This window comes from Lithobates pipiens, unplaced genomic scaffold, assembly GCF_037356315.1.
Source record: "Lithobates pipiens isolate NorthernLeopardFrog02 unplaced genomic scaffold, aLitPip1_a1.2 Scaffold_1, whole genome shotgun sequence".
Lineage (NCBI taxonomy): Eukaryota > Metazoa > Chordata > Amphibia > Anura > Ranidae > Lithobates > Lithobates pipiens.
This window is the reverse complement of record NW_027507685.1, coordinates 4,643,822-4,667,888: the sequence shown is the minus strand read 5'-3', so window position 1 is coordinate 4,667,888 and position 24,067 is coordinate 4,643,822. Positions and strand designations below refer to the sequence as shown.

The 24,067-nt window shown below is 46.3% G+C and overlaps 1 protein-coding gene across 1 annotated transcript in view; it reads left to right on the top strand.

Annotated features, from left to right (window-relative positions):
• The first annotated feature begins 16,957 nt into the window (after nucleotides 1-16,957).
• LOC143973664 (uncharacterized) overlaps nucleotides 16,958-24,067 on the top strand; it is an 80,626-nt gene continuing 73,516 nt past the window's right edge. The window contains exon 1 of the mRNA XM_077474663.1: nucleotides 16,958-17,156. Coding sequence (XP_077330789.1) covers nucleotides 17,045-17,156 — 112 coding nt within the window. The 5' untranslated portion in view covers nucleotides 16,958-17,044. The remainder of the gene's footprint in view (nucleotides 17,157-24,067) is intronic.

The following is a 24,067-nucleotide window of genomic DNA, read 5'->3' as shown; positions in this document are numbered from 1 at the left end:
TGAAAATCAGCTGTGGCACGTCACAGACTAAGAAGGTAGTCAGACATACAGTGACCATTCAAGCAATCCAAACAAAGCTTTAAGAAATTTCTGTAAGCATACAGACACCCATATTTAACAGACATTGGCTCCTTTGGTAGCGAGGTAGAGAACGCAACATTAACCACTTCAGCCCCGGACCATTTTGCTGGTCAAAGACCAGACCTCTTTTTGCGATTCGGCACTGCGTCGCTTTAACTGACAATTGCGCGGCCGTGCGATGTGGCTCCCAAACAAAATTGACGTCTTTTTTTTTTTTTTTTTCTTCCCACAAATTAGAGCTTTCTTTTGGTGGTATTTGATCACCCCGGCGGTTTTTATTTTTTGCGCTATAAACAAAAATAGAGCAACAATTTTGAAAAAAATGCTTTACTTTTTGTTATAATAAATATCCCCCAAAAATATATAAAAAAAACATTTTTTTCCCTCAGTTTAGGCCGATACGTATTCTTCTACATATTTTTGGTAAAAAAAATCGCAATAAGCGATTGATTGGTTTGCGTAAAAGTTATAGCGTTTACAAAATGGGGGATAGTTTTATGGCATTTTTTTTTATTAGTAATGGCGGCGATCAGCGTGTTTTTTATTTTTTATTTTTTTATTGTGACTGCTACATTATGGTGGACACATCGGACATTTTTGACACATTTTTGGGACCATTGTCATTTATACAGCCATAACTGCTATATAAATGCAGTGATTCCTGTGTAAATGACACTGGCAGTGAAGAGGTTAACCAGTGGGTGGCAGTGTAGGGGTTAAGTGTTCCTAGGGGTGTGTTACTAACTGTGGGGGGGGTTGGGCTTTCATTTAGTGAACACTGATCTCTGCTCCAATCACATGGAGCAGAGATCGGCGTTGCTAGTTGCTAGGCAGAATGAGGAAATGCTGTTTACAACGGCATTTCCTCGTTCAGCCGTCCCGTGAGACGATCGAGTCTGCGGGACTCACGGGGGTCCCGAACAGCACGCGAGTGTGCCGGCGGCAGCGCGCTCCCGATGGCAGGGCGGCAAATTTAAAGGGACGTACAGGTACGCCCATTTGCCTAGCCGTGCCATTCTGCCGACGTACATCGGCGTGCGCTGGTCGGGAACCGGTTAAGTATCGATTTTACTTGTATGTTCCAAATAAAGAAGGTGCACTGTTTGAACATGAGTCTGTAGCTAGCTAATAACATAAGCCTAGCCAAACTTGCACAAATAGACCAGAGTACTGATCAATAACATATGACTTGTGTTACAATGAGACCTCTTCGAAGAAGTAAGATCTAGAATTTAAGTGCATTTAGTGCCTCCAAACTCAAACGGACAGTAGTCTGCCTGAAGTCGGGTGGAATGGGGCCAAACCAGGCACTGCCAGCCAGGGGTTCTATAATCCATCAAATTTTTGGGTACACTTTCTCTCCTGGTATGAGCTTTTCTAGGGAGATAACAATGGGGTTGATTTACTAAAGGCACTCTGCACTACAAATTAACTGCAAGTAGATCTGAGGGGAATCTGATGATTTCTATCATCCAATCGTGTACAAGCAAAACTCCTGTGGGGGTTTTTTTTTTTTTTTTTTTTTATGCATGTCCCCCTTAGCGCTACAGCGACTGCACTTCCAAGTGCACCTGATTTGCCTTTAGTAAATAACCCACAATGTTAACTTTGTTTTTTTTCACTCCACAGTCATTGGACGGCTAGAGAATGTCAATTTTTTTGGGCAAGTACTTTCCATGCTATATGAACCAATAACTTACCAGTTCTTAAGCCTCGTACACACGATCGGATTGTTGACCAACGAAGTGTCAGACTTTTGTTCAAAGGGCATGTGCCAGGAACTTGTGTTGTATACAAACGGTACACAATTGTCGGCCAACAAACATGCACATAGTGTGATGTACTACGTAGAATTTCAGCTCTTGAGCGTTGCCCTTTGGGCACGTTCTGCTAATGTGTTTGGTGAGCACTGATACTGAGCATGCGTGTTTGGACTTTTGTGGGACGGACTTGTGTACACACGCGATATGAAAATCTGACAACAGACAGTTATCTGAAAATTTCCTAGCCTGCCATCCAACATTTGTCTGTGGAAAGTTGGACAATTGTCTGATGGAGCGTACTAATGGTCGGATTTTAAACCAACAGTCTGTCATCACACAGTTCCCTGCCAAAAATCCGATCGTGTGTACGAGGCTTTAGATGTGATGGCTGCATTTGTTTTTTTTTTTTTTTTTTAAGGCCTTCTTTTAATTTCACCTGGTGATCCAGCCAGTAAATATTGATTTTTAACAGAACAGGCGGTCCTGCAGCTGTAGCAGTTAGAGCAGTGGTCATCAACCCTGTCCTCAGGGCACACTAATGCCCCGTACACACGTTCCGATTATCGGACCACAAAAGTCGCTTTCGGACAGATCGTTCGATAATCTGATTGTTAGTACGCAGCTTTCGACAGCCGATCACGACAGTCCGTCCAACTAAATCCGAAGGAACAAACAGGAAAACTTTGGTCGGATGACAGCCCATCGTACGACAGTCGTGTAGTCAGTACAGTATGCGTCCGATAAAAGTCATTAGACAAACACCGCGCATGATCGGAAACATGAAAATAAACCAGAAGGACACACGGGTCACACGTTTTTGACATCATTTAAAATACGTAGCTACGCACGACGGAAGATTTTTCCAGAATCGTACGACAAAAGTCTTACACACATTTTGCACTGTTGTATTCAATCTTAGTTGTATACAACAAAATGTGAACGATCGGTCTTACGATAATCGGAACGTGTGTACGGGGCATTACAGGCCAGGTTTTATGTATTACTTTGGTAAGATGCAGACTAGAATACTGCAATCACTGAGCAGCAAATGCTATCACCTGTGATGTATTTCACTTTATGGCCCTGAGGGCAGGGTTGATGACCACTGAGTTAGAGGGATGAAACAAACATTTTTAAACTTACAGGGGTGCTGACAATGGTCAGCTTTTATTTAAAACCTTTATTCACAAAGGAAAAAACTGTCCCTGTAACTGCTGTAACAAGGGTGGCCTGGAGTTTGGCTTCAATTTGTTTAGTGTATTTAAATCTGCAAGTACATATAACACTCCCCTGTCTCCTAGACTGACAATGCTACTGTCCAAAGGTGCCCCTGTGTTCCTTCATCTGGAATGGTGGCACTCCAATACAGGAGGTGTTACTAGACAGATCGGCAAGTGAAAACATAGGGAAAAATCCCTAAAAAAGAAAACAAATGCAGCCATTACACCTAAAAATGGTAAGCTGCAATATATTAAAGGGGAGCTTCAGCACTTACCGGTATTTGTCCGTGAGGCAGCCAGGCCAATAGAGATGTGGGAGTGAAAAGGAGCAGCAAGCTATTAATTGCTCGTCAAATGATTACTTGCAGATGTGATTAGCTGCGTCCAGGGAAGAGCACTGTCAGGTAATCAGCTGAGCTGTCATCTTCCCATTGATTTCAATTGGGCTTCCTGCCTGCAGCTAATAGCAGGGAACCTCTGCTGGATTTCCCGCAGTTAATTGCAAGGGACCCGATTCACACCTAATGCATTTTTGGTGCTGTGTGCATTTTTGCAAATTTGCACTACGTAACATCTTCCATAGAAAACCATGTTAAATGGACTGTAGTTCAAATCTGCAAAAAGCACTAAAAGGTGTGAATCAGACCTTAGGGCCCATACTAAATGGAGCCTAAAAACCCCACAAACTAGTTTGTCAAAATTAAAAGCTTAAGCTGATGGTGAACATATAAAAAGATTTTCCATTCTGCAATGTGCCCAAAGCATGCTTTTTGTCATATGCCGATTAGCAAAAAAGATGTTTTGAATAGTAAGTGTTTGTCTTCCCGGAAGACATGTTGAGTGACGCAACGCGTTGGAAGGAGCTGGGTGATGTCACTTTCAGTTTTGGCGAAAACCTGAAAAGAGGTGGCGAGAAGCTGTGGTTTACATGTTTGATCTACTACTGTATTTTAACAAGTGTATTTATGTAAGTTTTTTGGCTATAAAAGGGTCATCATTAAGCAGGATCACGCTATGAGCATTCTTTATGTTTAACTTTGAGCCATAATACCAGCCCTATGTGTACCGAGAGATACCTGCTCACTACGGACCTGAGAAGGAAGTCCAGCCTCACCATAAGGCCGGGTTCACACCGCTGCGATGCGGGAATGCCGCGAATCCGCGGCGTTTTCCCGCATCGCATTACTCCCGCCGGCAGTTCACACTGCCCTATGCGGACGGCTGGGAGTGTCAATGATATGTTAATGACACCCCCAGATCCGTCCGCATATCGCAGTGCGATCTGCCGACTCACACAGGAATCGGATCGCATGGTGTGAACCCCCATGCGATCCGATTCTGTTGCAGACCAAAAAAAGGGTCCCGTGCGAGTTTGCTGCAGGAGCGATGCGAATTCAGCCATACTATCTGTATGGCTGTACTCGCATCGCTACGGAGATCGGATGTGATTTGCGGTGCGAATCACATCCGGATCTCCCCCCGCAGCAGTGTGAACCGGGCCTAAAGGGAATTCTTTGAGTGCAATCTGACCTGAATTTAGTTAGGTCTTGGTCTTAGCCAGTGAGCAGCAAATTCACATGGAGCGCCGTTGAAATTTTCAAGTGTGGCATCAGGGACTATTTTTTTTTTTCTATTTTTTGGTTCCATAGACTTCAATGGATCAAAAACGTTTATTGAAAAATGCAAAATGCACCCTGCATAGGTGTGACCCAGGCCTTAAGGCTTATAAAACGCCCAACAAACAAAGTCCAATTCATTTCAATGGCACCTGTTCACATCTGAGCGTTTTGTCACCTGAAGCAAAACGCCTGAAAAACGCCTTAAAGCGGGAGTCCGCCGTTTTTTTTTTAAAGCCAGCAGCTACAAATACTGCAGCTGCTGACTTTTAAAATAGTGACACTTACCTGCCCAGCGCGCCCGCGATGTCGGCACCCGAAGCCGATCTCTCGATCGTCTCTCGGGTGCTGCCGCCGCCATCTTGGGTATGGGAATCAGGAAGTGGAGCCTTTCGGCTTCTTTGCCCGGTTCCCTACTGTGCATGCACGAGTCGCGCTGGGCAATGAGGACGGTCCCCGCTGTCTCTGGGATCCGTGTGTTTCCCAGCAGGCAGCGGGGGACCTGCGGTAAGGGGCGTAGATTCTGAGGATATCTATGTCGGAAGTGGGTGCAGATACCTGTACTGTACAGGTACCTGCACCCCCCCCTCCCCCCTGAAAGGTGCCAATTGTGGCGCCGGGGGGGTGGGGGGTTCCAATGAGCGGAAACTCCACTTTAGGGTGGAGCTCCACTTTAAACTCAAAAAAGAACATCTTTGGGGCAGATTAAAGGCATTTTTTCTGCTTTTTACATTGGTGACCTGTACAAAATCGCAGTAAAAACGTGTGAATGAAACGCTCAGGTGTGAATGCAGCCTAATTGTTCAAGAGAAGGAATTCACTATTTACACATCTTTTGTTAAACACATTCATTTGTTATTGTAAAATTTTTAATTCAATTTGTATTTAACCACTACAATACCGGGCACTTTCACCCCCTTCCTTCCCAGCCCAATTTTCAGCTTTCATCGCTCTAGCGCTTTCAGTGACAATTGCGCAGTCATGCTACACTGTACCCAAATGAAATTGTTATCATTTTGTTCGCACAAATAGAGCTTTATTTTGGTGTTATTTATTCACGACTCCGTTTTTTTTTTTTTTGCGATATAAGCGCAAAAAAAGCGGAAATTTGGAAAAAAAACAATATTTTCTTTTTTCTATTTGAAAAGAAATCCAATAAAATCAAATTTTGTCATAAATTTAAGCCAAAATGTATTCTGCTACATGTTTTTGGTAAAAAAAATTCCGTTAAGTGTATAATAATTGGTTTGTGTGATCACGGACATATGTACGCAAATGATCATGTACATATGTGTGCAGGTGATCACGTACATATGTGTGCAGATAATCATTGGGACATGTGATTTTAGTGGGACATATGTGGGGGACATGTTTTTATTATTAGGGACATGTGTTTTTATTATTTGGGGACATGTATGTTTTGGGGACATGTGTGTTTTGGGGACATATGTGGGGACTGTGTTTGTACTGTGTGGTGTGTTGACACTACACTGATGATCAGTGAGTAAAAAGCTGTAAAAAGCAGCCCATACTCACTGATCATCAGCCTGCTGCAGCGATCTGCTCTCCTCTCCTCAGCGGTGACTTCCGTGTGAGGAGAGGAGAGCCGATTGCCTAGCAACCGGCTGTTTGTTTACGTCACATGACGGCCGTGATTGGACACGGCCGTCATGTGATCAGGAGGGCCAATCACAGAGCCCTCCTGCCGATCTGAGATGTGCCGTGTCCGGGTGACACGAGCACATCGGGATCGCGCCGCTGCGCGGGCACGCGCGCGCGCGATCCCGCTACTCCTGAATGACGTTCCTGAACGTCCTATCAGGAGTAGACGGCTCCCACCCGGCCGTATATATGCATTGGCCGGGTGGGAAGTGGTTAAAAGAGAAGTGCGGGAATAAAAAAAAAAAAAAAAACATACTCGTGTAGGTGGATGCAGCATCGGTACCCCACTACTTCTACAATGTGAAATGAGAGATCAAAGACCACTGATCGCCCAGTTCTCGGTCTTCAGTGATCATAGAGAGAGTAACTGTCAGTCACCAGCTCTCTGTTCTGCACCCCCCTGCACTCACTGGAGCCCCCGGTCTGTGGAAGGGGCTGGGGTGGCTGGCTCAGGCTCTCAGTGGCTTGCTGTGAGGCTGAACCTGCTGCCAGTCCAGGTATTTGGGTAAATCCCAACATTAAAGTCAGGATCTCGTCTGAGTTTGGACCGGCTGAGTGATGTCATCTGACAGCAGACTTTAGCCCACTGAGCAAAATGCACTCCTGTAAATCCCCAGCAGAAGTAGGGCTTAAATAGCTTTGGCCCTACTTCTCCTTAATTTACTTTTTTTTTTATTTTTTATTAATGTTTAAAGTGATACTAAAGGTTCCAATTTTTGTTAAAAAAAAGGAAGGTAATACCTGCTCTGTGCAATGGTTTTGCACAGAGCAGCCTCAATTCTCCTCTTCTCAGGTCCCCTGCCAGCGCTCTTGGCTCCTTCCCCTTGCTGAGTGCCCCCTGGCACATGCACACTGTGCTCTGAATGGTGCTTGCCTGTAGGTACTGTAAATATCTCCTCAGCGTACACCATTTAGGAGATATTCCAATGTGTAGCAGCCGGTGATGTCTCCGGCGCATGCGCAGTGTGCTCTCAATGGACAGCACACTTGAATATGCCATCCACTGTGGCTCAGTCATGTGCATCAGAGTGATGTCATCACATCTCAGCCATTCAAACAGCAGGCACCGTTAACCTGGAGGCTCGGTTCACACCTAAACCGGCCGCGGATCGCACAGCAACGCTGTCCGTCCCTGTTTTCCGTTTCAGGGACGAATCAGGGCAGAATCTTTGCGTCTTTGCCTCCGTTTCAGGGACAAATTCAGGCAAAGTGCACTCCGCAGACATGTGAACCGGCTCCATAGAGAGCCAGTCTTATTCTCCTGCTGTGCAAATTGGATGTGGAGAAACCTGCATTCAATTTGCATAGGTGTGAACCCAGCTGGAAAGAAGACTGGGTGAAGATGGAATTCCTGTCAGCTGCAACAGCATGCCATTGGAGGGATCCTTTTTTTTTATATATATATATATATTAGGTAAGTCTGACATATGTGTTAGTATACAGCGCATACATTATAGCTTAGCAAATTGCCGACCTGCTGTACTGCGGCACGGCTCGCACGGCTGCGCAAACCACCGTCATTGTATATTGGCTGCTTTAAGAGCTACTGGAGGCGCATGTGCGACGCTGGAGCTGATGCGCATGGCCAGCGGCCGCTGTGGCCACCCGTGATCGCTCCACAGAGAGCCAGAATGGGGATCTGTCAATGTAAACAGACAGATCCCTTTTGTGACAGGGGAGGAGAGACAGATCTGCTGTTCCTAGTGATTAGGAACAGTGATCTCTCCTCCAGTCAGTCCCATCCTCCTCACAGTTAGAAACACCTCCCAGGGAACACATTTAACCCCTTGATCGCTCCCAAGTGTTAACCATTTTCCTACCAGTGATCAGTGCATTTTCTTTTAGCACTGATTGCTGTATAAATGTCAATGGTACCAAAAAGTGTCCAATCTGTCTGCCATAATGTCGCAGTCCTGCTAAAAATCGCTGATCACAACCATTACTAGTAAAAAAATAATAATAATAAAAATGCCATAAAAATATTCCTTATTTGGTAGACGCTATAACTTTTGTGCAAACCAATCAATATATGCTTATTGTGATTTATTTTTATTATATTTTACCAAAAATATGTAGTAGAATACTAAACTGCTGAAGAAATTTTTATTTTTTTTACTTTGTTTTTTTTTTGGATCTTTATTATAGCAAAAAGTAAAAAATATAGGGGGTTATTTACGAAAAAGGCAAATCCGCTTTGCACCTGGAAGACTTGGAAGTGCAGTCGCTTTAAATCTGAGGGGTAGATCTGAAATGAGGGGAAGCTCTGCTGATTTTATCATTCGATTATGTGCAAGCTAAAATGCTGTTTTATATTTTCCTTGCAAGTCCTCCTCGGATCCACAACGACTGCACTTGCAGTGTACTTGTAGTGCAAAGTGGATTTGCCTTTAGTAAATAACCGCCATAGTTTTCTTGTTTCAAAATTGACAGACTTTTTGTTTATAGCGCAAAAAATAAAAACCTGCAGAGGTGATCAAATACCACCAAAAGAAAGCTCTATTTGTGGGGGGAAAAAAGCACAAATTTTGTTTGGGTACAGCATCGCACGACTGCGCAATTGTCAATTAAAGCGACGCAGTGCCGTATCACAAAAAATGGCCTTGTCAGTAAGGCTGGGTTCACACCGCTGCGGGTGGGAGACCCGGATGTGATTCGCACCGCACTGTAGTGCAAATCACATCCGATCTCTGTAGCGATGCGAGTTCAGCCATACAGATAGTATGGCTGAATTCGCATCGCACCCGCCGCAAACTCGCACAGGACCCTTTTTTTGGTCCGCAGCAGAATCGGATCGCATGGGTATTCACACCATGCGATCCGAGTTTGCAGATCGCACTGCGATATGCGGACTGATCTGGGGGTGTCATTAAGATTTCACTGACACTCCCAGCAGTTCGCATAGGGCAGTGTGAACTGCCGGCGGGAGGCATGCGATGCAGGAAAACGCCGCGGATTTGCGGCGTTCCCGCATCGCTCCGGTGTGAACCTGGCCTAAAGGGGTAACTCCTTCCAGTCCTTAAGTGGTTAAACCTACAGGGGGACCTTTTTTTTTTAGCAGTTTACTACCGCTTTAATTTGTTAATACTGGCTGCGTCCCCACTGGGGAAAAAAAGAGGGACAGACGTTTTTAGTTGAGTAGTTAAAGGGTTAAAATTAAAACCAATGTCTTTATTTCTAACCATAACTTCCTGTTCCAGTGATGACGGCTCCCCTCATTTCTTTTCTTGGGGTGGTAGGCATAGTAAGTTACGGACAATCTCTGAAGTGGGGTCATGGGCAGAGATTGAGGCTGGGTTCACACTATGTGCGGCGCGGGGCACAGCAGGGGGTCTGGTGCGCTCACCGTTTTAGGCTTGATTGACACTAACGTGTTTTTTGATGCATTTTGCAGAAATGCAGGGAAATTTTTTTAACATGGGTTCCTATGGAACATGTTCACATCAATGCATTTTTGTGCCTCTGCGTTTTTGGAAAGGGTCGGGGACTTTTTTTCATGCAAAATGCAGCGTTTTTCATGTAGTAGAAGTCAGGCTGGGTTCACACTGCTGCGATGCGGGAACGCTGCAAATCTACTGCGGGTTCCCGCATCGCATGCCTCCCGGCGGCAGTTCACACTGCCCTATGCGAACGGCTGGGAGTGTCAGTGAAAAGTTAATGACACCTCCAAATCAGTTCGCATATCGCAGTGCGATCTGCAAACTCGGACAGGAATCGGATCGCATGGTGTGAACACCCATGCGATCCGATTCTGCTGCGGACCCAAAAAAAGGGTCCTGTGTGAGTTTGGGCTGGATACGATGTAAATTTAGCCATACTATCTGTATGGCTGAACTCGCATCACACAAGAGATCGGAACCACGTGGGAGAGGCAATAATAAGGGTAAGATAAGATCACAAGAGGATAATTTTGAACCAATGAGGTGAGGAGGGTCAGCCCCCCCCCCTCTCCCCTTTTTTTTTTCTCTTGGGTATATTAAGGATCGATCCGGTCGGGTACCCAATGTGTATTTTTTTACTGTCTGTTTTTATATGAATGTTGAAAATATTGGAACGGATGTTAAACAAAGTGATTTGTAATAGTATGTATAAGAAATATTTTTTACTGTTTTTTGTAAATGTGGAAAACGAAATAAATAATATTTAAACAAGAGATCGGATGTGATTTGCACTGCAGTGCGGTGCGAATCACATCCGATCTCATCACCGCAGCAATGTGAACCCAGCCTCAATGGACCTGCATCAAAAACGCAAGTACCGCTTTTTTACCGCGATTTGCATTTTGCGTTTTTCTTTTTCCATTTTTTTTTCACTGTATATATCTGGTTGCTAAGTAACCACAGTGTAAAAAAAAAAAAAAAAAACGAGGCAAAATCGCGGTAAAAACACATGTCCAAAAACGCGACAAGCACCGCAAAAAGCACTGCAAAAACTCTCAAAAGCAACATGCATAGATGTGAATCGAGCCTAAGGCTGGGTTCACACTGCAGCGATGCGGGAATGCCACGAATCCGTGGCGGGTTCCCGCATCGCATGCCTCCCGGCGGCAGTTCACACTGCCCTATGCGAACTGCTGGGAGTTTCAGTGAAATGTTAATGACACACCCCAGATCTGTTCGCATATCGCAGTGCGATCTGCAAACTCGGACAGGAATCGGATCGCATGGTGTGAACCCCCATGCGATCCGATTCTGCTGCGGACCAAAAAAAGGGTCCTGTGCGAGTTTGGGCCGGATGCGATGCGCACAGAGATCGGATGTGATTTGCACTGCAGTGTGGTGCGAATCACATCCGTTTCTCGTAGCCGCAGCAGTGTGAACCCAGCCTAAGGCTAAAATTTTTGCCTGAATTCAGACCTGAAACTGAGCCAAAGACACAATGGACCCTTCTGCTGTGCGTTCCGCGGTTGCCCTGGGATGTGTGAATCCAATTCGCCGGAAGTTTGAACCCAGACTAAGGCTGGGTTCACACTGCTGCGGCTACGAGAAACTGATGTGATTCGCACTGCACTGCAGTGCAAATCACATCCGATCTCTGTGCGATGCGAGTTCAGTACAGATAGTATGGCTGAATTCACATCGCACCCGCCCCAAACTCGCACAGGACCCTTTTTTTGGTCCGCAGCAGAATCGGATCGCATGGGGGTTCACACCATGCGATCCGATTCCTGTCCGAGTTTGCAGATCGCACTGCGATATGCGAACAGATCTGGGGGTGTCATTAACATTTCACTGACACTCCCAGCAGTTCGCATAGGGCCGTGTGAACTTCCGCTGGGAGGAATGCGATGCGGGAACCCGCTGCGGATTCGCGGCATTCCCGCATCGCTGCAGTGTGAACCCAGCCTAAAACCTGACTGATTTGAAAGCTGAAGTTTAACTCTGCGTCTTATTGCATGATTACAGTACATTGGTCCAGTTGAGATCAATATAAGCTTGGATCAATGTGCATATGCCATACCTGTGATACTGCTGAGGAAGCAGAGCATCACTGTAGTAGTCACTGCTACTACCGTGATAGCCGCTGTCTTGTGCCAAGTGGCTGCACTGCTGCATAGTGAACACAAGGTTTCTCGCTTGGCACGGGTGCCATTCACTGAACACCTGGAATTTTTACCAACACAGCGTTCTCTAATTGGACAAGATGGAGATTGTAACATCATCTATTTTGTTCAAGTGGAGAATGCCTTGCAATAATTGATGAAAATTCAAGCGTACTGTGAATGGTACTTGTGCCAAGTGAGCAACTCTTGGTGTTCTCTATACAGAATTGCAGTCGCTCAGCACGGGATGACAGTGGCAATGACTGCAGTAGTGGTGAATACTACAGCGATTCTCCGCTCCCCCAGCAGTCCCACAGGTATGGATATATACAACGGTCAGCCCTAAGACCCCTTTCACACCAGGGCGTTTTGCAGGCGCTATAGCGTTAGAAATAGCACCTGTAATCCGCCCTAAAACTGCTGCTCCATTGTCTGTAGTGTGAAAGCCCCGAGGGCTTTCACACTGGAGCGGTGCGCTGGCAGGACGTCAGGGAAAAGTCCTGCCTGCAACTTCTTTGGAGCGGTGAAGGAGCGGTGTGTGTTTACCGCTCCTCCACCGCTGCTCCCCATTGAAATCAATGGGGCAGCACTGTAATACTGCCGGCAAAACGCCCCTATTGCGGCGTATTGCCGGCGGTTTTAACCCTTTCTCGGTAAAAGCGCTCCCCGCTAGCGGCCGAAATGCGCCGCAAATCCGGCAGTAAAACGCCGCTAAAAATAGCAGCTTTTACCGCCAACGCTATGCGCGGTGTGGTGTGAAAGGGGTCTTCCTTAATGACCACCCACCTAATATTGTGTGGGCTTCCCTTTCGAATGCCAAAACAGCTCCGAACCAATGAGGCCACTAAACCTCTGAGGGTATGCTGTGAAACCTGGCATCGAGCCATCAGTAGAAATTCCTTTTCGGAGATGCATGCGCCTCCCAGCCGGGGTCCGGTGCGTCCTGGTTCACCGTTTCAGGTCCAATTTCAGACAGAATTTTGGTCTGAAACTGACCAAATGGCTCACAGCGTTTTTTGTGCAAGACGCACCGGACCTGCTGCTGAGATCTGTGAACCAGCTCCATAGAGAGCCAGTCAAAATCTCCTGCTATTGCGAGTTGGATGCGGATATCCCACATCCAATTCGCAATGGTATGAACCCAGCCTTAAGTTGTGAGATGGGTCCTCCATGGATTGGACTCTTTTTTTTTTTTTTCCAGCATATCCCACAGATGCTCGATTGAGATCTGGAGAATTTGGGGGGGCCAATATAACACCTCTAACTTCTGTTCCTCAAATCATTCTAGTAGAGATGTACCGGAAACACATGAGATTTTTCCCCGACTTTACTGCGCTTATGGTGTTTTTCATGGTTCATGCGACCTAAATCGCATCAAAAACATAAAACAGGTGCGTTATTGATGCGTTTTCAATGCATTTCAACAGGGAGGTGGGAACTGACCAAAAATGCAGCCAGCAAGATTTTTAACACCACAACGGAAGTGCAATGGACCAGCGTGAAGACATAGAATTTAAAGAGAAGGATATTTATTACTCCATCGTTTTGTTATATTGATGAAAAATTTTCAATAAAAATATTGAACAAGAATTTAAAGAGATGCGTTTTTCTTTAGCTTTCTGTGCACTAAAGGTGCTGATAATGGCCGACAATAAAATCATATTCATTACATTCATGAAATTAAAAAGTCCAATATATTACAATTATATATAGAAATATATATACAGTATATATATATATATTTTTATTTATTTATTTATTTTTTAAACGCTCATTTTTGGTTTTGGCACCAAAATTTCCATTCAGTGCACCTCTCAGGGCCGTCTTTAATATTGATTGGGCCCTGGGCAAAAATTTTCTTGGGCCCCCCCCCTCCCCCCATGCAATTTCACTCTCCACCTGCGTCTGAGACATACAATAAATAGCAGCTAGACTTAAAATCAGTTTACTGTATCAGATCAGGCAGAAATTGCGATTGGTTGCCAGCAGTTACAGCATATCATTACTGCTTACTGACTGTTGCTGGAGGTTACAGCACACATTACGGCTCACTGATTGGTTGCTAGAGGTTATGGCACATCATCACCTCACTGCAGGGGAGTATGATATACATATGAATGCTGCATTTATTTACATATCAATGGCACTGACCGCAGCTATTTATTTACTAATGCTGCTGCTATTTACATATGAATGCCGGTTATTTACATGTAAACACAGGGTCTACAGGTGAGTCACCTGTACACAATAGGGCAGAGCTGGGCAGCATTAGTACCAGCACTTCACACTGAGATATTGGGACACAGCACAGGACTAAAACCTCAAGGGACAAGGGAATTTAAACTTTGATAGTTGGCAAGTATGAGGCAGCTGATTTTGGGCCCCACAACAATGACAGGGCCCAGGGCAGCTGCCCCTTTTGTCCTGCCTTAAAGACGACCCTGGCACCTCTACATTCTAGAACCATTTGTACAGTGTGGCTGGGCGCATTATCCTGCTGAAGAGGCCACTGCCTTCAGGGAATACCACTTCCATCAACAGTACTTGGTCAGCAACAATGTCTAAGTAGGTGGTACCTGTCAAAGTAAGCCTTGGTTCACACTGAAAGCGGGAATGACTTTGCGCAAAAATCATCCCCGCATGTCAGTCCCAACTTTGGGGAGGGGATTTCAGAGACATCCACGTGGGCTGCCGCACAGATGTCTATGGAAATCGCACTCCGAAGTCACCAAAAGTAGTACAGAAACTACTTTTGGGAATTGGAGCGGCATCTCACCAATTCGGACTGTGCCATTTCCTGCAATTGCCATGGATTTGCATGCGATTTGACATGCCAAATCGCTCCAATGTGAACCAGGGCTAACTCATGAATGACGGGACCCAAGATTTCCCAGAAGAACATTGACCAAAAGCATCACACTGCCTCTGCTGGCTTGCCCTCCTCCCACACTGCAATGCCGGTGCCATGTCTTCCCTGGGTAAGCAGGTCATCCACATGATATGAAAGAAAACATGATTCATCAGACCAGCCCAACCTTCCATTGCTCCGTGATCCAGTTCTGATTCACATGTGCCCATTGTAGGCACTTTTGGCTGTGGGCACGGGTCAGTGTGGGCACCCTGACTGGTCTGCTGTAGTGATGTGGGCTCGGGCGTGTTCGGATCCAGTCCACCAGGAAGCCGAGCGATGTGGGTTCGGGCGTGTTCGGATCCAGTCCACCAGGAAGCCGAGCGATGTGGGTTCGGGCGTGTTCGGATCGAGCCCACCAGGAAGCCGTCACTGCACGCCACCAATCATAAGCAGCGTGTGTATGTGCAGCTGCCGGTCACAAAATACCTAACTGGCTATGATTGGCATTGTGCAGTGCCGGCTTCCTGGCGAGCTCGATCCAAACGCGCCCGAGCCCATCACTGGTCTGCGGCTACGTATCCCCATACCAAACAAACTGTGATTCCATTTTTTATGCTTTCAGCACATCAACTTCATGTACAACATGTTCACTTGCTGCCTAATATATCGACTTTCACATGCCATTGTAAGAGATAATCGATGTATTTCACTTTACCTGTCAGTTGTGGTCATAAAGTTATGGCTGATCACTGTAGACTTAGACCCCTTTCACACCGCCGAGCCTATAGCGTCGGTGGTAAAATGCGTTTTACCATTGGATTTGCAGCGCATTTCGGCTGCTAGCGGGGCGTTTTTACCCCCGCTAGCGGCCGAGAAAGGGTTAAAACCGCCCGCAATACGCTGAAACAGCGGCGTTTTGCCGGCGGTAATACAAGCTGCCCCATTGATTTCAATGGGGAGCAGCGGTGGAGGAGCGGTAAACACACACCGCTCCTTCACCGCTCCAAGAAGCTGCTGGCAGGACTTTTCCCTGACGTCCTGCCAGCGCACCGCTCCGGTGTGAAAGCCCTCGGGGCTTTCACACTGGAGACAAAGGAGCAGCAGTTTGAGGGCGGATTGCAGGCGCTATTTCTAACGCTATAGCGCTTGCAAAACGCCCTCGGTGTGAAAGGGGTCAACCAATGCAACTCAGCAATAAAATCCATAGCTGGAGTTCAGCTTTAATTCATCCCTATTCTATTTAATTCTTCCCTATTCTATTTACTTCTTCCCTATTCTATTTAATTCTACCCTATATTATTTACTTTTTCCCTATTCTATTTACTTCTTCCCTATTCTATTTACTTCTTCCCTATTCTATTTACTTCTTCCATATTCTATTTAATTATACCCTATATTATTTACTTCTTCCCTATTGCATTTAATTCATCCCTATTCTATTTAATTCTTCCCTATTCTACTTACTTCTTTCCTATTCTATTTAATTCTTCCCTATTCTACTTACTTCTTTCCTATTCTATTTAATTCTTCCCTATTCTATTTAATTCTACCCTATATTATTTACTTCTTCCCTATTCTATTTACTTCTTCCATATTCTATTTAATTATACCCTATATTATTTACTTCTTCCCTATTGTATTTACTTCTTTCCTATTCTATTTAATTCTCCCCTATTCTATTTACTTCTTCCCTATTCTATTTACTTCTTCCATATTATATTTAATTATACCCTATATTATTTACTTCTTCCCTGTTGTATTTAGTTCATCCCTATTCTATTTACTTCTTCCATATTCTATTTAATTCTACCCTATATTATTTACTTCTTCCCTATTCTATTTACTTCTTTCCTATTCTATTTAATTCTTCCCTATTCTATTTACTTCTTCCATATTCTATTTAATTCTACCCTATATTATTTACTTCTTCTCTATTCTATTTAATTCTCCCCTATTTAATTCTGGCACTTTATTATATATATATATATAGTATTGCTGACATATTGCAGGCTTTACATATTACCGACAAATGTGGGCACCTCTTGTAAGCGCCATTAGAAATAAATAAATCAAGTCACACAATTCCTGTGGACACTTTGTAGACTTCTGATGTGCCCCATTGTGTGGGTGACTGGGATTTAGGGGTGATGGGTGGAGAAGGGACCCCCAGGTGAGGAGGATGGATCTGTCTAGCCGGGATGTAACCGGCGGCACTAGGACTGCGATGATCCAGGTGGAGGGGCCCCTGGAGATGGAAGCACCTGGAGATCAGCTCTGTGTCTCCAGCCTGACATCGCCCCGCACACCTGTCCATGGAGGAGCCATCAGACGCAGCCGGAGGGGCCCCCACCCTTCCTGTGGCCCCGGACACCGCATTACCAATGGCCACTGAGAGCCTGGAGGAGGAACTGTGGCTGTACGGAGGTAAGTGGCGCTGGACTGGGCGGATTAGAGCAGGTGTGTGATCTGCATGGAGGATGTCGGCTCCCATCAACACCTCCATCCCTGGGGCGGGCAGCACTGGAAGGAGCTGGGGAAGGTCCCATCCCTGGGGCGGGCAGCACTGGAAGGAGCTGGGGAAGGTCTGCCCGGCAATGTGTCTGGACTTCATAGAAAATGGGAACTCATCTGATTCAAGTGTGAAAAAGTGGGAACCCCCCCCCATTTGGAGGGATGTGATCAGTCGGCCAGCACTGCCATACACCTCCCGATCTCTCCCTCCTGTTGGCTCCCATTGATGGATTATTTTAGGGAAGCCACATGAAGTGTATAGGAAGGGCAGTGCCCCCCAAAACAGCCTTCAGCTGACCTTATACCAGGAGAAGTAGGGGGAAAAAATTGTCCAATTTTCTAGTTAATAGTTTCAGATGGATGTTTGTTTTTAACTGAAATTATAAAATTCTGAGGACAGGATGGAAATATTGTCTCAAATTAATTCAATTCTGACTGTCAATGTGGTTTGCATTGGGGAAAGATAATAATATAATTTTTTTTATATAAATGTGTGTATATATATATATACAAAAAAAAATAATAAAAAAAATGCAGAACTTTCACATTTTTAGAGAGAGAAAAAGAAAAATTAAAAAATAATAATAATAATAAAAAAAAAAAAAAATATATATATATATTATTCCTAGATTCTAAACTCTAACAAGCAGGGCCTTCCGATTCCCCCCTGTATTGAATTGTATTATAATTGTACTGCCTGCCCTAACGTTGTAGAGCTCTGCATAAACTGTCGGCACTATATAAATCCTGTATATATATATATATATATATATATATATATATATATATATATATATATATATATATATATATATATATATATATATATATATATATAAAAAAAAGTGTGATATATATATATATATATATATATATATATATATAAATATTATTATTATATATTCCTAGATAGTGATGGCCGAACGGTTCGCCCGGCGGTCGTTTCGCGGCGAATTTCCGACTTTCGCCGTCCGCGGGTTCGAACGCCTTTTTCCGTCGTTCGCCCCGGCGGACTTACGTGTTTAATGTATACAAGAACTTTAACCTTTCGTGACACGTTTATCATGTGTTACAGGACAACCAATTGAGACATGACAGCTCATGGACACTTGGACATTCCCCCTAACCTATAAATACACCCGATCCGGTGGCCATTTTACATTCTTTCTTCTGTCACTGTAGGGAAAGGATCCTGTGTGGAGTAGGGACAGAGAAAACGCTAGCTATTTGGTACACAAAAGTTCTTTTCAGGACTGGTATAGGTGTTAGGTCAGCAGCCTGAGTTTCTTTTGTCAGTTTAGATAAAGGGACAGAGCGCTGTATGCTGCTATTTTAGGGACAGCTCAGCCAGATTAGTCTTTCTTCATCATCATCATCATCATCATCATTAGCTGTTACTATCAGGTCCACAAAAGAGCTGTTCCAGCTAATCGTTCCAGCCTACTCTTTTTTGCCAATTTGTATAGGGACAGGCAGGAAGCAGTGTGTCAGGCAGTGAGGATAATTTTAAAGACTTGCTGTTACTATTAGTTCCACAAAGGTTCTTTTCAGGACTGGTATCAGTGGTACGGTAATAGGCTTGTACACGTATAATATTCTTTCTTCCAAATATAGAAAGAATATTATACTTGACTGCTGCCCTTCTGCTGCAGTCTGCTAATCATTCACAACTCACTTGTTCCACAAAGCTCTTTATCAGGACTGGTAACTTGGTCTGTCTAGGGTGCTACGGTACATAGGCTTGGGTGCGGTACAGTCTGCTGTTCTGTAAGGACCGCTATCGGTCCACAATACATAGGGTTGCCGTGCACTACTGCTGACCGCTGCCCTATACTGCAGCAGTCCTTCATTGGTATAGGGACTGACGTACAGTCTGCTAATCACTAACACACAACCTGCTTGGTCCACAAAAGTTCTTATAAGGACTGGTAACTTGGTATAGGGTGCTACGGTACATAGGCCTGAGTGCGTTACAGTCTGCTGTTCTGTAAGGACCGCTATCGGTCCACAATACATAGGGTTGCCGTGCACTACTGCTGACCGCTGCCCTATACTGCAGCAGTCCTTCAGCGGTATAGGGACTGACGCACAGTCTGCTAAACACTAACACACAACCTGCTTGGTCCACAAAAGTTTTTATAAGGACTGGTAACTTGGTATAGGGTGCTACGGTACATAGGCCTGAGTGCAGTACAGTCTGCTGTTCTGTAAGGACCGCTATCGGTCCACAATACATAGGGTTGCCGTGCACTACTGCTGACCGCTGCCCTATACTGCAGCAGTCCTTCATTGGTATAGGGACTGACGTACAGTCTGCTAATCACTAACACACAACCTGCTTGGTCCACAAAAGTTCTTATAAGGACTGGTAACTTGGTATAGGGTGCTACGGTACATAGGCCTGAGTGCGTTACAGTCTGCTGTTCTGTAAGGACCGCTATCGGTCCACAATACATAGGGTTGCCGTGCACTACTGCTGACCGCTGCCCTATACTGCAGCAGTCCTTCATTGGTATAGGGACTGACGTACAGTCTGCTAATCACTAACACACAACCTGCTTGTTCCACAAAAGTTCTTATAAGGACTGGTAACTTGGTATAGGGTGCTACGGTACATAGGCTTGAGTGCGGTACAGTCTGCTGTTCTGTAAGGACCGCTATCGGTCCACAATAGATAGGGTTGACGTGCACCACTGCTGACCGCTGCCCTATACTGCAGCAGTCCTTCAGCGGTATAGGGACTGACGTACAGTCTGCTAAACACTAATACACAACCTGCTTGGTCCACAAAAGTTCTTATAAGGACTGGTAACTTGGTATAGGGTGCTACGGTACATAGGCTTGAGTGCGGTACAGTCTGCTGTTCTGTAAGGACCGCTATCGGTCCACAATAGATAGGGTTGACGTGCACCACTGCTGACCGCTGCCCTATACTGCAGCAGTCCTTCAGCGGTATAGGGACTGACGCACAGTCTGCTAAACACTAACACACAACCTGCTTGGTCCACAAAAGTTTTTATAAGGACTGGTAACTTGGTATAGGGTGCTACGGTACATAGGCCTGAGTGCGTTACAGTCTGCTGTTCTGTAAGGACCGCTATCGGTCCACAATACATAGGGTTGCCGTGCACTACTGCTGACCGCTGCCCTATACTGCAGCAGTCCTTCATTGGTATAGGGACTGACGTACAGTCTGCTAATCACTAACACACAACCTGCTTGGTCCACAAAAGTTCTTATAAGGACTGGTAACTTGGTATAGGGTGCTACGGTACATAGGCCTGAGTGCGTTACAGTCTGCTGTTCTGTAAGGACCGCTATCGGTCCACAATACATAGGGTTGCCGTGCACTACTGCTGACCGCTGCCCTATACTGCAGCAGTCCTTCAGCGGTATAGGGACTGACGCACAGTCTGCTAAACACTAACACACAACCTGCTTGGTCCACAAAAGTTCTTATAAGGACTGGTAACTTGGTATAGGGTGCTACGGTACATAGGCCTGAGTGCAGTACAGTCTGCTGTTCTGTAAGGACCGCTATCGGTCCACAATACATAGGGTTGCCGTGCACTACTGCTGACCGCTGCCCTATACTGCAGCAGTCCTTCATTGGTATAGGGACTGACGTACAGTCTGCTAATCACTAACACACAACCTGCTTGTTCCACAAAAGTTCTTATAAGGACTGGTAACTTGGTATAGGGTGCTACGGTACATAGGCTTGAGTGCGGTACAGTCTGCTGTTCTGTAAGGACCGCTATCGGTCCACAATAGATAGGGTTGACGTGCACCACTGCTGACCGCTGCCCTATACTGCAGCAGTCCTTCAGCGGTATAGGGACTAAGAGTTTTGTCACAGGGTCATTTAAAAAATGACATGCAGAGGAAGAGGCAGGCCCTTCCGCAGGGGTGGTAGGGGTAGGGCAGGAGCAACAGGCTTGAGCCAAAGTGGGAAGTTGCAGAAGGTGCGTTCAATTACTTTAAAGGATGCACCAGACTTGGTTGAGTGGCTCGCTCAGCCTTACTCTTCTGCACCCTCCTCATCCTCTCGATCTGCACCCTCTTCTTCACTCTCTGCTATGTGCACCCCCAAAGACACTACCACCAACAACACGACCACCACCACCACCACCACATACCTTCCGCTTGAGTCACTGGAATTATTTTCCGATCCATATCAAGAGGACATTTCTGATGCGCAGCCACTCTTGGTATTGGATCAGGAAGAGGAGGTAGCAACAAGCGCTACTCAGCAGTCTGACGCCAGTACCCAGATCAGCCCAAGGAGGAGGTTGGTCCCCGGTGTTGCTGCCTACTCTACTTATAGCGGTGGGGAAGGTGACGTTGATGATGACGTGTCTAGTGATGTCACGTGGGTGCCCACAAGAGAGGAAGAGGAGGGGAGTTCAGAGGGAGATATGGACCAGCAGATAGGGAGGAGAAGCAGCAATGACTTACATTGCACAGCAGGGACAAAGCAGACTGCAAATGTATCAGGAGCGAGTCATCGACCATGTACGGTCACATCTGGCGCTCCCAGGACACCGGCACATGGCTCCGCAGTGTGGGCTTTTTTTAACGTGTCCGCTGCTGACAATAGCGTTGCCATCTGCAATCTTTGCAGTCAACGCGTTAGTCGCGGTAAGCCCAATACTCACCTAGGGACGACCGCCTTAAGAAGGCACATGAGCAGCCATCACCGAGCCCAGTGGGAGCAACGGAACACACAAAGCCACACTGCAGGCTCTCACCGTCCAGCCTCGTCTTCTACTTCTCCTTCTCCTCTCTCCTCACAATTGTCCTCCACTCCACCTTCCATCACGCCAAGCTCACATTTTTCTGCAAAAAGGCAGGCTTCCGTGGGCCTAATGTTTGAGCGTAAAAAAATGATGACGCCGGATAACCCTCTTGCCCAACGGTTGGCGGCTGGCTTGTCAGAACTCATAGCCCGCCAACTACTGCCATATAAACTGGTGGACTCGGAGGCCTTTCGCAAATTTGTGGCCATTGGAACACCACAATGGAAGGTCCCAGGAAGGAAGTATTTCTCAGAGAAGGGCATCCCAGAGCTATATGGCCATGTTCAGCGGCAAGTGAATGTATCTCTGGCACACAGTGTCGGTGCCAAGATACATCTGACCACAGACACGTGGTCTAGCAAACACGGGCAGGGAAGGTATATCAGTTTTACTGCCCACTGGGTGAACCTTCTGACGGCCGTCAAGCATGTAACCCGTGGCACCCGTGTAGATTTGGTTTTACCGCCACGGATTGCATGCAGGCCTGACTCTTCTTCTCCTCCTCCTACTCCATCCTCCTCCCTCTCCTCCTCAGCTGCCTCCTCCTTTTCCGCTGCTAGCGTCTCTTCCACTGCACCGCCCAAGCTCCCCAGAACCTATTCCACATGCCAGGTGAGACGTTGCCATGCCGTGCTGCGTCTGTTGTGCCTGGAAGCAAAGAGCCACACTGGCCCGGCACTCCTTTCAGCTTTGCGTTCACAGGCAGATGAGTGGCTAACACCGCTCAATTTGACAGTTGGTAAAGTGGTGTGTGACAACGGTGCCAATCTGCTTAGCGCATTGAAACAGGGCAAAATCACGCACGTGCCGTGCATGGCACACGTCTTAAACTTGGTCGTGCAGCGATTCCTTGTCAAATACCCTGGGGTCCAGGACATCTTGCGGCAGGCAAGGAAAATCTCGGCCCATTTCAGAAGATCTTACACGGCCATGGCTCGCCTTGCTGACATTCAGCGGCGACACCATCTGCCGGTCAGACGTCTTATTTGCGATTGCCCGACGCGATGGAACTCAACCTTCTATATGCTTGATAGGCTGCTCCAGCAGAAACGTGCAGTTAACGTCTACCTGTATGAACTCTGCGAAAGAAACGGTTCTGGGGAGCTGGGTTTTTTTTCACCGCGCCAGTGGCTGCTCATGCGCGACACATGCAGACTTCTGCGGCCATTTGAGGAGATCACCAAACTGGTCAGTCGCAGCCATGGCGCCATCAGTGACATGGTACCTTATGCCTTCTTTCTGGAGCGTGCATTGCGTCGTGTCATTGATCAGGCTGTGGAGGAGCAGGAGCGGGAAGATGAGGAAGTCGCAATGCTGGATGAATTCCCAGGGGGGGCTACTCTATCTGAGACAAGTCAACAACAGGAGTCTGATGAGGAGTCAGAGGAGGATGGTGCCGGGGCGGATGAGCAGGAGCAAGAAGAGCATGCTTTAAACCTTTCTGGGATCCCTGTTGTGCGAGGATGGGGAGAGGAGAATGAAGAGGACGACATTATCCTGGATGATGAGCAGGAGCCAGGCCACCACACCGCTTCCACTTTAGTGCAAATGGGGGCCTTCATGCTCCAGTGTTTTAATAGGGACCCCCGTATAAAAAGCATGAGGGTCAAGGACCAGTACTGGGTGGCAACGTACTTAGACCCCCGGTACAAACACAAAATGGCGGAAATGTTACCGCCGTCGCAGAGGGCTGTCAGAATGCAGCACTTCCAGGCCTTGCTTCGAGAAATGCTGCATTCTGCTTTTGCGTGCGCTGGCAGAGGAGCAATTCCCACTCCCAGAGAAGGATTTGCGGGTACCAATCCAACAGCGCCTGCAAGAAGAGGCCGGTTTGAAGATGTGTTGGTGACTTCGGATATGAGGTCATTCTTTCAGCCGACCCATCGACAGGTGTCATCCGGATCCAGCATCAGGGAACGCCTAGACCGTCAGGTGTCCGACTACATTGGGTTAACGGCCGATGTGGACGCTCTGAGGAGTGATGAACCCCTAGACTACTGGGTGGGCAGGCTTGACCTCTGGCCA